The 18,271-nt window shown below is 35.3% G+C and overlaps 1 protein-coding gene across 1 annotated transcript; it reads right to left on the reverse strand.

Annotated features, from left to right (window-relative positions):
• Positions 1–65: 65 nt before the first annotated feature.
• Positions 66–9,767, reverse strand: tmc5 (transmembrane channel like 5). Its single transcript, XM_058770157.1, has 17 exons — positions 9,545–9,767; positions 7,524–7,626; positions 7,366–7,435; positions 7,017–7,271; positions 5,749–5,891; positions 5,083–5,230; positions 4,849–5,004; positions 4,595–4,764; positions 4,423–4,498; positions 4,236–4,333; positions 3,136–3,231; positions 2,978–3,053; positions 2,764–2,897; positions 1,546–1,710; positions 1,339–1,417; positions 1,144–1,227; positions 66–718 (listed from the first exon to the last, which is right to left on the reverse strand). The coding sequence occupies exons 1-17, from the start codon at positions 9,633–9,635 to the stop codon at positions 656–658; spliced, it is 2,007 nt and encodes a 668-aa protein (XP_058626140.1). The 5' UTR covers positions 9,636–9,767; the 3' UTR covers positions 66–655.
• Positions 9,768–18,271: the final 8,504 nt, after the last annotated feature.

Consider the following 18,271-nt stretch of genomic DNA (forward strand, 5'->3'; position numbering starts at 1 on the left):
ACATGCTCTTCACAGATGACACTTATGGTATTTACATATTAAAATATTTATTTGTTGATATTTACACAGAATAAATTATTAGGATGTATCAGAATATGTGTTGAGGAAAAAACAATCAAATTTCTATAGGTAAAATAGTAGTTTTTCACCTAGTACAGTGTTTTTCCTACTTGGAAATTAGGAAATTATGGAGTATTGCACATGAAGAAAAAAAAAAAATATATATTATTTGTTCTCTTGTTTTAGTCATAGCCATTGTTTAACAAAATTAAAAATGAATGAAAATGAAACAGTACTACATGGCCATGATTTACCTAAAATAAGGGAACAAATGAATACAGTGTGATATTGACTTAACTAAAACAAGGGAATGAATTAATAAAACATGGCCACAAATAAATCTTGGGAACATATTCTTAATTTGTGCCCACATTATCTAATTTATTTCACACATACCATATGTGAGACAAAACACAGTCACCCACTAGACAAGCACAAAATGCAATTCCTATGGCATTGCTGCTAATATTTCAAAATCATTCCTCTTCCCATTCAGTAGAGAGATGATAGTTGGAATTTTCTAAATAAGTTACAGATTAATGCAATATTTACAAAAAAAAGCATTTAAAGTATAAAAATAATTAAAGAATATATTTCACATATCCAAGGGCAGCGTATTCATCCAGTTTGGGTTGAAATATGGTGTCTGGTCATAGTCCTACATGACAGAAATTAAGATCACAATGTTTAAAAATGCTTTCAAATCAGCAAAATGACTTTACAGTAGCAACTTAAGCAGAACTGATCAAATCCATAAGCTCCATTTCAGCTTTACTCAATATATGATCTATAAAAAAATGCTGTATGTACTTTTTTCTGCTTTCACAGGCAGTCATAACAGGTGAGACACACAAATCTAGTCTGTTAAGTGGTTGTGGTGTTTGAAGGCACAGCCCCTGGAAGTAATCTTCATTAGGTAGGTGCCCTATTCTGGTGTTTGTTGGGCTAACAACTGCACAATCAATAACTCCACAATCTCCACAACTGCAATATGTTTCTCTTTCTTTTGAGTACAGCATTTTACTAATGACAACTAGATGCGAGCAGGAAGCAAGAACAGACAGAACACATGAGAACAAGCACCTGAGATCTGTAGGATGCCATTTCCCTTCTCTCCTTCTGTAGATTTTTCAGTTTATTCAAGAGAAATGCTTTGTCCTTTCCTTCCTGACAGGCAGATGGAAGAAGAATGGAGTCAGTGAGGTTAAAACCATTATCCATATATAGTAGTTATTGATGACACTGAAGTGCGGTGGATGCTATGGTCTCGGCACTCACATTCACAATCTGCTCTCGCAGAGTCTTGATGAGCTGTTTCCGTCCCTGAGTGATTTGCCAGAGAAAATAAGTGATGACTCTGAAAGAAGAGAGAGAGGAATGAGGACAGTTCTGCCCAGGGAAAGAAAGGTTTCCTTGAATATTTGGCTGTAAAACTGGATGTTTCCTATGTGAATAGTTCACAAAACATCCGGCTTGTGGACTTACAGGACGATGAGGCTAATCAGGTAGTAGAAGAGTTCACTTCTCAGTATGTTTTCAAATATCCAGCCGACCCAGTGATATTCAGGCAAAGAATCAGTCCAACTGAAAATGGTGTGGAAGGGGGTGTCGAGACCCTGGAAGGGCCCACACTGATCTGAGGGCTTCAGACTGTAAGACAACCAGAAAAAACTAACATATAGGGCTCTTGTTCACACAACACATTTTTTGACCCGCTGCACAACTTTTGAATTGTTTTCTATGTAAACAGTGCACTAGACTCTAGTGGCTCTCAACGTTTTAATGGCAGGGTCCCCCATTTTCCATAACAATTTTCAAAGACGCCGCGACCAAATGTTCATGATTTACTGGATAGGGATTTTTTTTTAAACATTTTTGGACTCCCATTATAGATTTGGTAGCTTGGCATAACTACAAAAATGTATATCATTTAAATTTAAATAATATCATTTTTTGTTATATCATTTTTAAAATGAATTTTAATTGATTCAATTAATGTACATATCTTTTCTAGGTTCAGAATTCACACTTTAATAATAGGTTTCATCGATATTTTGATTTTTAGTTGTTTGGGCTTATTTTAATGCTCGGTTTGTTGAAGTTGAAGTGCTGAGGCCCCCTGGTTAAGGAGCAATTCATCTAAACGGATGTCTTTGACCGTTACACACCTCTCACCACTTTTATAGTGTCTCACGCACAAGTGTCTTTCCTAAAACCCAGTATCAAGTTAAAAGATGTTCAGCTTTTAAAACATGTATCTTAAGACTCTTTATCTTTTTTCCATTCCTCTGTGCTGCATCTCACATTTTTTAAAAGCAAGAATGTTTACACAATGCAGCCTATGATTTAAAACACAAGGTGCAGTGGAACAGTCTTGAGACGTGTTTCTTTTTAACTTGACACAGTTACGTATTTTGTTCTTTCCATGAACATAAGATAAATTTGACATGGTATTTTAAAAAAATATGGCACTTGTGGAACAAAGTGTCCATTTAGTGCATGTTTACATAGACAGATGATTAAAGCACAGTGGAACCCCTTTGCATTTATTAACTGGTGCCGCTCTCCGGTCTGTCATCTGAAAAGCAGCTTATTAAGAGTTCAAATTGAAAGTGTTCAGAAAATGTAGCACTGTAGAAATGTAACTTGGTAAGAAGACAATTGATGGACCAAAACTGAAATTATAAAATGAAGGGGTCACACCTCCACACCGTGAATGCTACCATGGACAACGCTCCCACAAACGAAGGGAAGAAGAGTAGGGCAATGAAGACTGTTTGTATCTGAGCGGCTCTGCCAGTGTGTTTGGGAGGCTGACAGTTCATACTCAGACTGATCTGAAACAGGAACCATAAAACTAACAACATGCAATATAATCTTGATTGCAAGGACAAAGTGATGCTATGATGGTGTTTACCTTTTTCAAGTAAAAGATGATAAACAGTTTTAGGACTTGCATTACAGGAAGGAGGGGGGAGAAGTAAATTCCAATCCTGGGCAAACAGATAAGAGACAGTGCAATCAGCTGGAAGGAATATCAAAGTATAGAGCTGAAGAGATGCAGATATTACTTACCAAGCCAGAGTCTGGGCATAGATCAGATCAAGTACATTCCTAGCAATGTCAAACTCTGGGACGCCAAGAGTCTGGATGCACATGGTTCCGATTACACTGTAGCAATTTTGAAAAAGTAAAATGAAAGTGAATCTATTGATTCTGTCACGTGTAATCGGTAATTACTTTTCATATGGAAGAATCCACAGTCTGCACATGAATAGAACCGTAATGTAAACCATTACGGTTTTTTTAAAATAAATATTTAAAATAATTTTAAATACATTTTATTCAACAAAGTTAAAGTTATTTTAAATCAAAACTGTTTGTTTGAACTTTGTATTTAGAATTCTGAAAAAAAAGGATATCTGTTTCCACTTATAATAATAATAAATGTGACCCTGAACCACGAAAATGAACCAGCTTTTTGGAAAGCTGAATAAAATAAGCTTTCCATTGATGTATGGGACAATATTTGGCTGAAATACAATTATTTGAAAGTCTGGAATCTGAGGGTTCAAAAAAATCTAAATATTGAGAAAATCATCTTTAAAGTTGTCCAAAAGAAGTTCTTAGCAATGCATATTTGATGTATTTACAGTAGGAAATTTACAAAATATCTTCATGGAACATGATCTTTACTTAATATTCTAATGATTTTTGGCATAAAAGAAAAATCAATAATTTTGACCCATACAATGTATTTTTGGGTATTGCTACAAATATACCCCAGCGACTTAAGACTGGTTTTGTGCTGCAGGGTCACAAATGTATCTTGAGCAGCAAATCTGCATATTAGAATGATTTCTGAAGGATCATGTGACACTAAAGGCTATAGTAATGATGCTGAAAATTTAGCTTTGCCATCACAGAAATAATATGTACTTATGTTGAGACCTTTTTCAAATTTTACCAACCCCAAACTTTGGAACAGGTAGTCTATTTATTATTTGGTATCTGTGAAACAACAGTAAAGCTGCAAAATATTTTTAACTGTTGTAGCGTTAGTTTAAGGTGGAAGTTGTCCTAAATGGTTACTTTTAGTAGCTGCTGTGATCAACTGGTTTTTGCAGACCTACTTCAACAGCCAAAATGTACTTGACTTGCTGTGTTTGACTCACTTGCGTAGGAACTCCCCGAAGAAAATTCCAAGTAGACAGAATATGAAGTCAATTATCAGCAGTCGATACACGCTCTGCCCCACAAAGGACTCCCAACACTTGAATAAAAAGATTACAATCGAGTAAACGGACACATACTCATGCTTTGCTAGTAACACATAATAAAATGAACGCTTAGTGCACCTACTGAGGTTTTTTCGGGAACAGAATCCAGCCAGTAAAAGCAAAGGATTCCAAGAATGGACATCTTCAAAATAACATTTCTAGGAACAAAAGAGACAATAAAGGCGAGGTCACCTGACATTGTTAGCAATGGAAATCTGATGCTGCTTGTAACTGTAACGAAACAATGATCACACCTCACAATGCTGATGTAGATCATTGCGCGTGGGTTGGAGTAGCTCTCTATTTTGCTGATGAGAGAGTAGAGAAGAGGTACTATCAGGTTGATGAGCGACACAACCACAGGCAGAAGCAGAGTAGATGCCTCGGCCCCTAAATCACTTGGATCGTGATTGGAACTGAAGGCCTGCAGCAAAACATAAGCACAGGAATATGAAATGCAAGAAAAATACATATTTTTGTGATAATATTACACTGTAAATGAACTCACCAGTTCTTGATTTGTCCCCAGGAAGTAGATGCCTGCACCAGATCCTACGGCAAGTCCTAAAGAGAGTAGCCAGGCCAGAAGGTGGAGAGACAGACGCTTTATTCTGTCAGACAGAGACATTTGGTTTTTCTCCTGTAACCTTTCTGATAAGGACTCCTGGAAGACATGTGCAAAATGAGCCAATGGAAACAGAAAAGGGACGACATCTACAAGAAGATACGAACAGGTATGGACCTTCAGCTGAATGGCGAGATTGTTCTTGTTGTACTGTATGGCTTTTTCATTGACAACACTGAAATCCCAGCTGCACAGGAGACGCCACGCTCCTCCAGAGACAGGTCCTGTCTCGAGCACAAAGTTCTTCTGAAAAGATCTGGACATGCTGAGGAGGAGGAAAAAGAAAACCAGATCTTTCTGCATTCCCTTCTGGCATTGAAATGGTAGTTTGTTGCATCATTCATTACTTCTATTCATATGGTGACCTTTGAGTCCCAGTATGTAAATATTCAAACATCAACATCCATATTTTTAGGGAAACAATCAGCCATTGACTTTAATATTCAATATTGAAATATGGCTTTCAAATTGCCTGGGAAAATGTGTAAATGCTCAACAGGAAGTGATCTAGCTACAAAACAAGCTTTGTATTGCTTGTATGCTGTAAAGGCCTTAACCCTTTAAGCCCTGAAGGCATTTTCAGAATTTTTTTCCTTTCTGCGTGACATACAAAAAAAAGTAAAGACTCGTAACTACAAAACTATAGCAAAGAGAGACAAAAGGTTGGTATCATTTGAAAGGAAACTTTTTAAATAAATAAAAAAAAATTAAATAAAATTAAATTTGGACATTCTCATGCTGAGAAACTGCTACTATAACCTACCATACTGCTAAATATGTTACCTGTAGAGAAGAGACACCCCACACAGCACCAGATATGCAGCTATGGTGAAAAAATAGGCCAACTGCATGTTGTAGGTTGGTTTGGATACGATCACTTCACCATTGTAACCACCATAGAACAAGACCGTCTGGTTGAAATAACCCTGTCGACAGAGATATTGGCACTCCATAAAACCAGTTTTGTATAATATTTTTGTTTATAATGAACATTTGACAATTAGGATGATTTATTTAAATGAATACTCCACCCACAAATGAAAATTTACTTACTCTAAAGCCATCCAAGATGAGTTTGTTTCTGAAGATTTCACTTGCTCACCAATGGATCCTCTGCAGTGAATGGATGCCGTCAAATTGAGAGTCCATACAGCTGATAAAACATCACAATAATCCACAAATAATCCACTTGACTCCAGTTCATGAGTTAACATCTTGTGAAGTAAAAGTCCATCAATTAATGTAATGCTAAGTGAAAAGCTGCCTGTTTGTAAGAAACAAATCCATCAAGACATTTTCACATTCAGACATTGTTTCCTGCTAAATTTCAAGTAGGCTATTCATAATATTTCTTTCTCCGAAACAGTTCTAAACAAATATGTTAGTGAATGTTGATGTGAGAGAACAACAGGGGATGGACTTTTTTCACTGGTGAAGGCATTATGCATTATGGACTTGTATTTTAGGCAGACGTGACGATTTAAAGTTAAAATGTCTTGATGTATTTGCTTCTTAAAAACACACAGCTTTTCACTTCATATTACATTAATTAATGGACTGGAGTGTGGATTATCATAAGGTTTTTATCAGCTGTTTGGACTCATTCTGACGGCACCCATTCACCTCAGAGGATCCATTGGTGAGCAAGTGATGCAATGCTCAATTTTTCCAAATCTGTTCCAAAGAAGAAACAAATTTATCTATATCTTGGATGGCCTGAGGGTAATTTTCAGCACACATTTTTGGGTGAAATGTTCCTTGAAGATAAGCTAATGCATTAATTAACATGTTGTTAACAATCTTTTTACAGCATTTAATATAGATTAAGGAGAATCTCTACATACATACATGGTAATATATTTTTAACTTTTAAAGCTGTATAAATTAAGATAAAACTATTATGAGCAAGCATGAATTAACAATGAATATTTATTCAATCGTTTACCTTAATAAACACTGTAAATGCTTATTGTTAGTGCATGCTAATGCACTTGCTAATGTGAACAAATTAAACCTTTTTGTAAGGTGTTAATTAGTATATTTGGACTCACCACCCCAGTGAGGAGCTCAAGTCCTCTGAACCCTGTGATGCTGCTGATATTGGGCTCGTGCACAATTTGTGGGATTGTGATGAAGCAGAAGTTGACGATGAGGGAGAAGAGGTTGAATTTTAGCAGCCACTTAAGGAACAAGAAGTAGGAGAGGACAGAAGTGCCAAACCTGCTGCCGATCCCCTTCAGAGTGTCCTGCCATATAATCAAATGCTGCCTGGCTGATGCCAAGCTGGCACGAAATCTGCGGAAAGACTGGAAGTGGGGTCTCATTGGACTTGAAATATCATGCAGGACTTTTAGGAATGTGAAACTTTGACAAATCTGTATTTAAAAATTGCATTTTTACCCGAGACACCTGTTGACGACAGTCTGCAGCGAGGATGGTCTTTGAGAGTTTGACAGAGTTCACTCTGTTCCTGTTGAGACAAGTACAATTTCACGTTCAGATAAAAGTTAGTATTGTGGGAAATATTGCATAAATGTATAATCATAAAAGAGGTTAACCTGATTGCTTTCTTCTCATTAAATGGCATAGGTAGTGATCGTATAGCTTGAAATCTGGCTCTGGCTGACAGGTTAACCAGGTCAGATATCAGTTCAGATGTATCTGGGATCACAAGTATCTTCAGTTAGTTCACATCCAAAATTAAATTCTGTAGACAATCCAATACATATACATATATATATATATATATATATATATATATATATATATATATATATATATATATATATATATTATTATTATTATAATTTTTTTTCATTTATATAAATCATTTATATTTATATTAGGGCTGTCAATCGATTACAATTTTTAATCGCGATTAATTGCATGATTGTCGTGAGTTAACTCGTGATTAATCGCAACTTAATCGCACATTTTTATTTGTTCTAAATGTATCTTAAATTAAGGCTTTTCAAGTTTTTAATACTCTAATCAACATGGTATGTTGTTTGTTTATTTAAGGTAATAACAAATGTATGTGTAATAAGTGCCCCCCTGTCAACAAGCTTGGCCCCCTTTGGCCCCCCTAAATATGGAATCATATCACACCAAACAATTTCCTGTAAACTATATAAAAAGAAAAACAGCTGTTAAATTCAAATCTGTGTTCGCTGGCTGGCACAGAGCCAGAGACACACACGTTTTTAAAGCACTGCGCATTATAACCAATCACATACGATTCTGTTGAGCTTATGAATGCAAGGACCAATCAGAAGCGTTCAGATGAGTCATCGCCGAAGCGCCGCTATTTCGTGTTCGCGCGCGCTCGCTGACTGAATTCTCTCCTCAGAAATAACAAAGTGAAGGTGTACGAATGTAAGTAAGATATTAATTTCACAGTGTAAACAGCTTTAGAGATTATTATGGGAGTTTTTGAGAGTGCTTGAACTCGCTGGACTGAAGTGAAAATGTTCTTTGATAATGTAAACGTTCTTTGCTCTTTTTGTACAATGAAAGTGTTATGGGCTAATTAGTAACTTACAATGTTTTTATTAAATCCACATAAAATACAAACTCAGTCGTATTATATGTTTATGGTATGACACTCATTTTATGGTATGACATCTGGTACTTAAGTAAAAAGACGGATTTTTATGCAAAGTTAATATTACACTATTAGGCTACTTTGCCTATCGCCCATTATAGATCAACTAACATAATCTATAAAGGTGCAAAATGCATTTACTTACACATATTTGAGAATCGAGATATTTCATGATATATTTTGTGAATATTTCGAATAAAAAAATAATAATACATAAGCCTATATCAGTTATACAGTGGTATTGTGGCTGCTGTGTGTCATATGACAAGCATGAGAGCTCCCCCCCCCACTCATGCCCCCTCAAAAATGATGCCCCTGACATACAAAATTATTTGTCAAAATAAATGAAACATGATGAAATATTCATTTTAGTTGAAATTGTTATAGATTACTTCTAGAGATTGCAATGATACACTGTAAAAAAAGAAAAGAAAAAAAGTTGAGCGGACTTAAAAAAACATTTTTTACCAGCTTCAGCAGATTTTTGAGTTTGCTCAACTTGTTTTTGTTGGAGATTCTCAAATTTTTGTTGTATAAACTTAAAACAACAATTTGAGAAAACTCAAAAATCTGCTGAAGTTTATTGCCTTAAAATTTTAAGTTGGCTCAACTTTTTTTTTGTTTACAGTGTACATGACACGGTCAAAAATGACTGAATGAATAATACTGAATGAATGTTTGACACAGAAGACTTGAGTAATAGCTGCTGAAAATTCAGCTTTCCATCACAGGAATAAATTACATTTTAAAGTATATTGTAATAATATTTAAAAAATAAAATAAAATAAATAAATGCAGCCCTGGTGAGCATTTATAGACTCAATGTTTTAGACTTTCAAAAACATAAAACCTTACTACACCAAACTTTTGAACGAGTGTGTATAAATATAATTACATATATGTATTTAGGAGACACTTTTATTTAGCAACTTACGTTGCACAAAAGCTATACAGATTCTGTAAAACATGACTTACTGTTTTCAGTTTCCTGTCGGATTTCGTTCGCAGTAAGTCCCAGGTTTCCCAGAGCAGTGCCATGCTGTGGGAAGACACTCATCCTCCTCATTCTGCTGTTTTGATCATAGACTTGTCTTGACAGAGAAGAAATAAATTCCTTTTAAATGTTACATGTGTGTGTATATATTCCAGGAATAGCAGACTGCTGGGTTTGCTGAGCTCACTGAGGAACAAGGAAGTTGTGGTTTAATTGTAGGATACAAGGTACAAGTGGGCTGTAATCTGATTTTATCATTGTGTCCTGTTGTCCGGGTGACAGGTTTCACCAACCAATACCAAGCAGGAGGAACTCTGTGGCCAGGTGTTGTATTACATTTAAAAAGGTATTCATTAGTTATTCATTAACTGTCTTCCGACTCGTCAGCAGCAATATAATGACGACATATACTGACAACTTCTGTTGTTTATTTTTGACTGGACGCATAAAATACATCCTTGGCAGAAGGTTGTAATTGTTGGCGTAACTACATATTAAATCTTTCACATTGGGACTTACAGGGTTGCCAATACAGGGTTGATTTGTCATCCTTTTGTTTCCTTTTTGGTCATTTTACGATTTTGATTGTTCTGTTGAAGTGCACAAAGTGTAAGTCAAGCCATTGTGTTTAAGATTTAGCAGGTCTGCCACAATTTTCTTCAAGATTCATTCATGTTGTTGATGTTCAACTATAGTGTAAAAAATTAATAGCCTATAGCTAACTCAGCACTAAATGATCAGTTAAATCAAGATTTTTTAGGCAACAGGTTTCCTAATTTTTTTTAAGTTAAGTCAACTTATCACTTTTTACAGTGTATTAACACCATAAAAATAATAAGAAAACATTTACATTTCTCTCAAAGTTTTTTTAAATCTGAGTTACTGTTACTGCATAGCCACCGTTGTCATTCTGAATAATTATAAAAGCTTCATGCATTTGTTTGAATGATATTACATTAGGAAATTATTTTAAAGTGGTAAGAATAAACGTAGTATACCCTGCTGAAAAACAAACAAACAAAAAAACAATAGAACCCTGCCGAAAACACAATAGAAAATGTAATGGTTTTAATGGTTATAATGGGAATTGTATTGGTTTTAATGACTATATTGGTGTCTACTGGTATGGGATGGATTCTATTGGTGGGATGTTAAATCCTATTGGAAAAATGCCCAAAACACACTACAAAAAGGAATTTTGTAATGGTTTTACTGGAAAAAGCTAATTGTTTATAATGGTATTTTAATGGAAACCACTGGAATTTCTGTGATGGTTTCTATTGGGCTTCTATTGTTTTTGTTTTTTTAGCAGGTTAGGCCTATAATAAAATAGGAAAACACCACTAAAACGTCACAAAAGCATTACCTATTTACTATTTAATTACAATAGGCTAAAAGACATTTTGATGTTGGTGTGTAGGCCCTACGTCTTCAGGAAAACCACAACCACACTTCTGCAGCTACAGCACACATCAGGCAGCAGATGGCAGTATTGGAACATTCATCTATTTTCTTTTTTCACCCAAAAGTTATTTGTCAGTCCCCTGCAGTTGCGAAAGCAGACATTTATAAAAGTGAAATATTTTTTATTATCGCTTTAATAAGTTTAAATGTAGGCTAGGCATGTGCAAGAGCTGAATGTGGAAAAACTCAAAGTGTATGAATGCTTTTAGTTGGGGTCACTCCTAATGGCAGTTTTTGACACAGGCAGAGCAATTATACTGTTGAAAATGATAATGAGGTCAAAATTAAAACGTTCACTCTAGATTTCATGAAGATAGCCTGGATAATCTATGCCTTTTCTTCTTTTCAGCCTGGCTGAAAATTAAAAAAAAAAATAAGAGGAGTACTGATAATCGTGGTTAACAGTATGCCTTGCATAATTCATGAAAAAATGTGAAGGCTTCATCGAGATTGTTTTAAAGTATACTTGGGATATTGCATGTTTAATGATATTATTATCACAGCTCTTTTCTGAATTGTCTTTATAGTACAATGTGCATTCATTGATTTTGCAATGAGGACATGAGGCAGACAGATTGGATAGTGTTCATTACTTTTAATGCTTTTTGTTCAAATTAAACATACACTGAAATCCTATAATGTAACATCATCTCTGGCTTATGATTCTGAGAATCATGTTATTGTAATTGTATCATTACTTTTGCCCAGAAAACTCCAATATATTCATTCCACACCCATCTGACCCTCCGTATCTCTTTCAAGGTGGCTGTGTATACTTGCAGCTGACAGTATTAGTCCGACATGTGATTTTCAGGCTTGAGCAAGGGCCAATTAACTGGTGAGAACCTTTCATCGGCAAATCCAGGCTCTGCCAGAATCTGAGCCGCAGCTGTGTGATGTGTCTGACCTGTGTAACGTGCCTGTCCAAGGGCAAGCCATTCACACCAACACATGACGGCTTTTTCGCACTAATCAATGTGCCCTGAAGGATGTGCCACTCGACATGCCACACAGCATCATGCGCAAAGTGTATAGTATATCCAGGCTGGTAGATCCATGGCACAGGCCAGGGCAAAGCAACAAATCCTGCCGACCCAAAGATTCCCCTCAGCTAAATGTCATGCGAGTTAGTTTAGTATCACTAGGACTGAATCACGTTGACCCTGCTGCACACAGACATATTTGTAGAAATAGCTGCATGTGTTTGAGCCAATACCACTGTGCTCCTTCAACACGCTTTCAGTCGATCGTTGCGGCAAGGGGTCATCGCCGTGACAAATGTCATTTGCTTCTGGGAGACGGCTGAAATGTGCCAGCACAGTGACCGTTCGGGGCAGGGGTGACGCTGGGGGCAGGCCAGGCCACGGGCCATGTGCCACTTAGCAACCAGTCACATTTGTTGATGAATACGTAAACAGTGTTAGACAGTGGCAGGGACTGATAAGAATGGGGGGTCGTTATGGTGACAGGATTGGAGGATGAAAACCAAAAAAAAAAAAAAACATCATCGGATTAATATGAGGCCTCAGTGACTCCTTTATTCTGTCAAAATGATTCATGAAATATTTATGGCAATAATGGGGAAGATTATTCTAGTGCAGTGAAACCCGATCAGAATGGGTAATTGTATCCACTGCCTCTGTGCTTGCTAGCAGAGGGTGCGGCGAGAGAGGAGGGTCGTGCCTCTAAATCTGAACCAAATAGTACTCTGTGTCAGTCAGAATGAAGGCGAGGGAACACACTCTGTCACTGCAATGAGATGTGAGTCAAGGATGAATATCTTGGCATAATTAAATGATGTCGTGGCCTCTTCCTTTGCCTGGGCACTCCACTGACTTGTTTATTGTCCGTCAGCTCTCTTATTGGGCACATGCAGGGAACCTTGCATGACCCCTGGTTAAAAATATATATGTCAATACATAGCATTATTTTTATTGTTGACTTAAACTAAAATTAAATTTGGTAATTGAAGTAAAATATAAATATTAGTTGAAAAATTATAAATATTGTCTATAATGGAAATTAAAACAAATGAAAGCTAAATATAAATATTTAAACAAAACTAATAAAAATTACAAAAGCACATAAAATGACTGAAACTTACAAAAAATACAAAATATAATTCAAATTTGTAATAAATACTATAATAGTAAATAAATAATAGTGATTTAATACTGATACATAGGTCAATACTTATGTATCAGTAGTATATATATATATATATATATATATATATATATATATATATACTGCTGTTCAAAAGTTTGGGATCAGTAAGATGTTTAATGTTTTTAAAGACGTCTCTTATGCTCATCAAGGCTGCATTTATTTGATAAAAAATACAGAAAAAAACTGTAATATTGTGAAATTACTCCTCTCCATTACTCCGGTCTTCAGTGTCACATCATCCTTCAGAAATCATTTTAATATGCTGGTTTATTAGCAAGGATGGGAACAGTTGTGCTGCTCAATATTTTTTTGGAAGCTGTGATACTTTTTTCTGTATTCTTTGATGAATAAAAAGTTTAAAAGAATGGCATTTATTCATCAATTTATCACATCCTTGTTGAATAAAGGTATTACATTCTTAAAAAATAAAAAATAAAATACTGACACCAAACATTTGAATGTTAGTCTATATTGTTACAAAAGATTAATATTTTAAATAAATAAAATTTGTTTTCAACTTTTTATTCACCAAAGAATCTTGAAAAAAGTATTGCAGATTCTAAAAAAAAAAAAAAAAATTAAGCAGCACAACTGTTTTCAACATTGATATTAAATCAGTATATTTGAATGATTTCTGAAGGATGACACTGAAGACTGGAGTACTGGTGCTGAAAATTCAGCTTTGTGTCACAGAAATAAATTATATTTTAAAGTATATTCAAATTAAAAACATCATTTGAAATTGTAATAATATTTCACAATATTGCTGTTTTTTTCTGTATTTTTGATCAAATAAATTCAGCCTTGATGATTATAAGAAACTTATTTAAAAAACATTATAAATCTTACTTTGAACTTTTGAACAGCAGTTTTTAGAAATTATAGGGTCTGTAGTATACTTCTGTCATGGTTGAGTAAATAGTAAGATTATCACACTTTAGTTTTTCTTTATTGCAGTATTGTATAATAATAATAATTTATTTTTATAGCACTTTTCATACATAAACTGCAACTCAAAGTGCTTCACAAGCATAAAACAACATAAACATAAGATAATTAAAACTTTAAATGATTCAACAAGTATAAGCAAATATAAGAGGGTAAATAAAGAGAAAATGAAACAAAATACACACAAAAAAGTATAAACAAATATAAACAAGTACATAGAAAAAAAAAGTAATTAAAACAAGGAAAAATACAGACACTTCACAAATTATGCTCATATGCAACTTTAAAGAGGTGTGTCTTAACACGCTTGTTAAAGATGTGAATACTAGAGGACTCTCTCACTTCATTTGGAAGACAATTCCAAATTTTTGGAGCATAATTACTAAAAGAGGTACCGCCAAATCGCTTAAGATTTACTACATAATATACTAAAAGTCCAGCACTAGAGGATCGTAACATTCGATTAGGAATATATCTTGACAAACAATCAGAAATATAAGAAGGTGTCAGGTTATGCAATGCTTTATAAACTAATATAAGAATCTTAAAATCAGTTCTTTGGTGGTGTACAGGTAACCAATGTAATTCGATTAAAACCGGTGTAATATGTTCTCGTTTCTTCAATTTCATTAATACTCTAGCTGCTGCATTTTGTATCATTTGCAGCTTAAACCAGTATACACAGCATTACAGTAATCAAGTCGAGAGAAGATAAATGCATGAATTAGTTTCTTAGCATCGTTAAAAGATAAAAAAGGGTGAATTCAATGTTTCGCAAGTGATAGAAACATATTTTTGTAACTTGATTAATATGGGACTTAAAACTCAAATCACAGTCCAAAATGACACCTAGGTTCTTTACCTCATTCTTAGACTGTAAATCTAAGGAACCTAATTCAGCTTCAGTCCTCTCCCGCTCAGGTTGTTTACCCACTATAAGAATTTCTGTTTTTATCTTAATTAAATTTTTTTAAAATTGCATTCATCCATTTTACAATGCCGGACAGACAGACAGTCTTTCTATTACAACAGTGTCTCTGGGACAACTGAAATATATAGTTGTATGTCATCAGCATAAAGATGGTAATTCATGTCGTATTTCTGAATTATGCCACCCAAAGGAAGCATACAGTATATAAAGAAAACAAAACTGGCCCAAGGATGGAACCTTGTGGAACACCATATAATATGTCATGATTCTTTGATGTATAGTTACCTATATTCACTAAAAATGTCCTTTCTGTAATATATGTTTTTAACCAATTGAAAACATTACCAGAGAGACCTATAAGTTTTTCCAGTCTGTTTATCAAAATACAATGATCAACCGTGTCAAATGCTGCGCTTAGATCCAGAAGGATTAAAACTGATGCATTACCCTTGTCTGTATTTAATCTCAGATCATTTACTACTTTTAATAATGCTGTTTCCGTGTTATGACTTTGTCTGAAACCTGACTGATATTTCTCCCAAATACTATATTCATCCAAAATTTTATTAAGCTGTTGCAGTACAACTTTTTCTAAAATCTTAAAAATGAGACATTAGAAATTGGCCTGCAGTTATTAAGGAGAGAACAATCCAGGTTCGGTTTCTTTAAAAGTGGCTTCACGACAGCATTTTTAAAAGCATTAGGAAAAATGCCCGTCTCCAATTAATTATTTACTATGTCAAGGACATAGTCAATCAAACTGTGCGAAACCTTTTAAAAAAATACTGTTGGTATAGAGTTGAGACAGCTGGAAGAGGAATTTAACTGAGAGATAATTTGTAAAAGATTCTCATTATTAACTGTCCTGAACATTTCCATTTTATGGTATGGATAACTTCCCGTTTCATCCACAAAAGATTGATCAATATGAGCAATATCAGTTCTAATCTATGTTATCTTATTATTAAAAAATGTAGCAAAGTCTTCACACATAGTTACGGAAGGCTGATCAAGACAATTAGCAGGCTTATTATTTAATAGACAATCTATGGTAGAGAAGAGTTTTCTAGTATGTACTCTTTTTCTTTTTCAGGACTGTTGAGTAGATTGAATGGGATCTGGACATGACGGAGGCCAAACTTCAACTGCAACCTCGTAAGTCAAAAGCTTTTATGTCACAAATGTGTACTTCCCATTGAGCAATTCCTCTGACACAAAATGATTAGATCTTTGCGGTTAGAGTAATTGAGATGCAGAATCAGCACTAATGTAGCAAGCCATATGTTCAGTTTACATAGTAATTTAATCTTAAATTAAGTCAATCCAACCACACCAAACAATTTTTTTTAGCAAATCCTTGGCATACTGTAGATCAAGAAGATAAAGCCCTATAGCTACAGTTTTTTATGAACAAAAAAAGGATATTTTGCCACTGATGGCCTTTTAAAAATATTCTGATTCTATACAGTGGTGGCCAAAATTGTTAGAACATCTGACAGATCTGAAAATATTGACCTTTTTTGCCTCCAAAACATGATTTCATTTCATAATGTGAAACATGCAGATGGTTGCTCTGAGCACAACAAATATCAGATGAAGTGAGTCATACCGTTTTTTATCCACTTTTAACTTTAACATTTGGTATGTCCACCTTTTGAAGCAATTACAGCAGCACATCTCTCAATATATTTCAACACTAACTTCAACACTAATGTCATCCCATGCTTTCTGCAACTCATGCCAAAGGCTTTCCTTTGAATGTACAATAGATCTGTCCAGTATATTTTCCAACTCGCCCCAAATTTACTCAAAGGGGTTGAGATCTGGACTTTGAGGGGCCAGTTCATCATTTTCAATGTTCCAGCAGATTCCTTCCATTACAGGAAGTTCCAGCAATAGTTCGTTTTATGGGTATTGTAATGGCCAATTTAACAAAAACAACTGAAACCTCTTAAACATGCCAAGTCTTCTTTTCAAGTCAATTTGACCACAACTGTACATTTTCACAGCAATCACAAGTATTTCATTATATTATAGTAGATCTTTTACCAGTGACAGGTTATTTTTGAAGGAATCTTAAAAGTGTGAAATGCACTTATTCTTCCCTGTCTGCTGCCTTTAATATCACATCTCATGACGCTAGTGAAGTGTGCGTTCTTCAGCCTTGTCATATATCATTTTCATCCAGAGTGATTAGTCACACAACATATACAGCAGGGGGTCCAGCTGAGCAGCTGCCATTAGGATAATTCTCTTCAGGTAATGTACACCTCCTTGGCATGAACAAAGTGCCAAAGTCACCTCTGAATATCTGATTATTCTTAGCTTCCAGACCATGTAACACTAGTCCAACCTTGAGACCCTGATAGCAGCATTATGCCCATCACGGTGCTTTAAGGACAGTCGGAAGCAGAGCAGTGGTGATGCTGGGGCGACCAAATCTTTCCTTTAAAAACTCCCAGGTAAGCGTGATACAGCGGCTGAAACTAGTATCAGTTAAGGAGGAGGGAATCCAAAATAAGTTCAGTATAGCTTTGAATTTCCCTTCAACCTATCACCATGAAGGAAGAGTAGATAGCAAGCCTGCCAGAATCTCCCATAGCTTCTGCTGGCCTGTGCTTTAAAGAAAAATGCTTTCCTGTCTCTGCCTTTAAAGGATGAATATTTTACATTTATCAGCGCCGACAAGATTTCAGTGACACAATTTATTTGCTCCTCCAACTGAATTTTAAATGCTCGGTGTTATAAACCTTCTGTCTGAACATGTGGCGAGGTGAGGTACTTATATCTGTGTTCACATGAATTTTCATTTGTTCTGCACTGCAAAACATTAAGTCCATGCCTCGGCATAGGGAGTTTCGGACCGCATTCCAGCTGCACGTTGTCACCATAAATATGTGTTTTCCAGGAAAGCTTGTAAGCGTCAGATGCATCAGCAAGATGTGCCCGTTTTCTTAGCCATGAGTCTGTTTTATCTCAGAGTGGAGGCACCTCTTTGGCTCCCCTGATTCTCCACATTGCATAATCGAAGCGGCCATGGTTTCGCAAACTAATGACATGGTTCATGAGAGGGGGGTCTTTTTCACTCAGCCAACGTCTGTCCCAGAAACAGCATCGAAAATGCATAATTTGAAATTCTCGGCCAGCATAATTTGTCAGGCTGGGTGCTCTGTCATTACTCACTGTGTCAGGTCAG

The sequence above is a fragment of the Onychostoma macrolepis genome, chromosome 03 (genome assembly GCF_012432095.1).
Source record: "Onychostoma macrolepis isolate SWU-2019 chromosome 03, ASM1243209v1, whole genome shotgun sequence".
NCBI classification, from domain to species: Eukaryota; Metazoa; Chordata; class Actinopteri; order Cypriniformes; family Cyprinidae; genus Onychostoma; species Onychostoma macrolepis.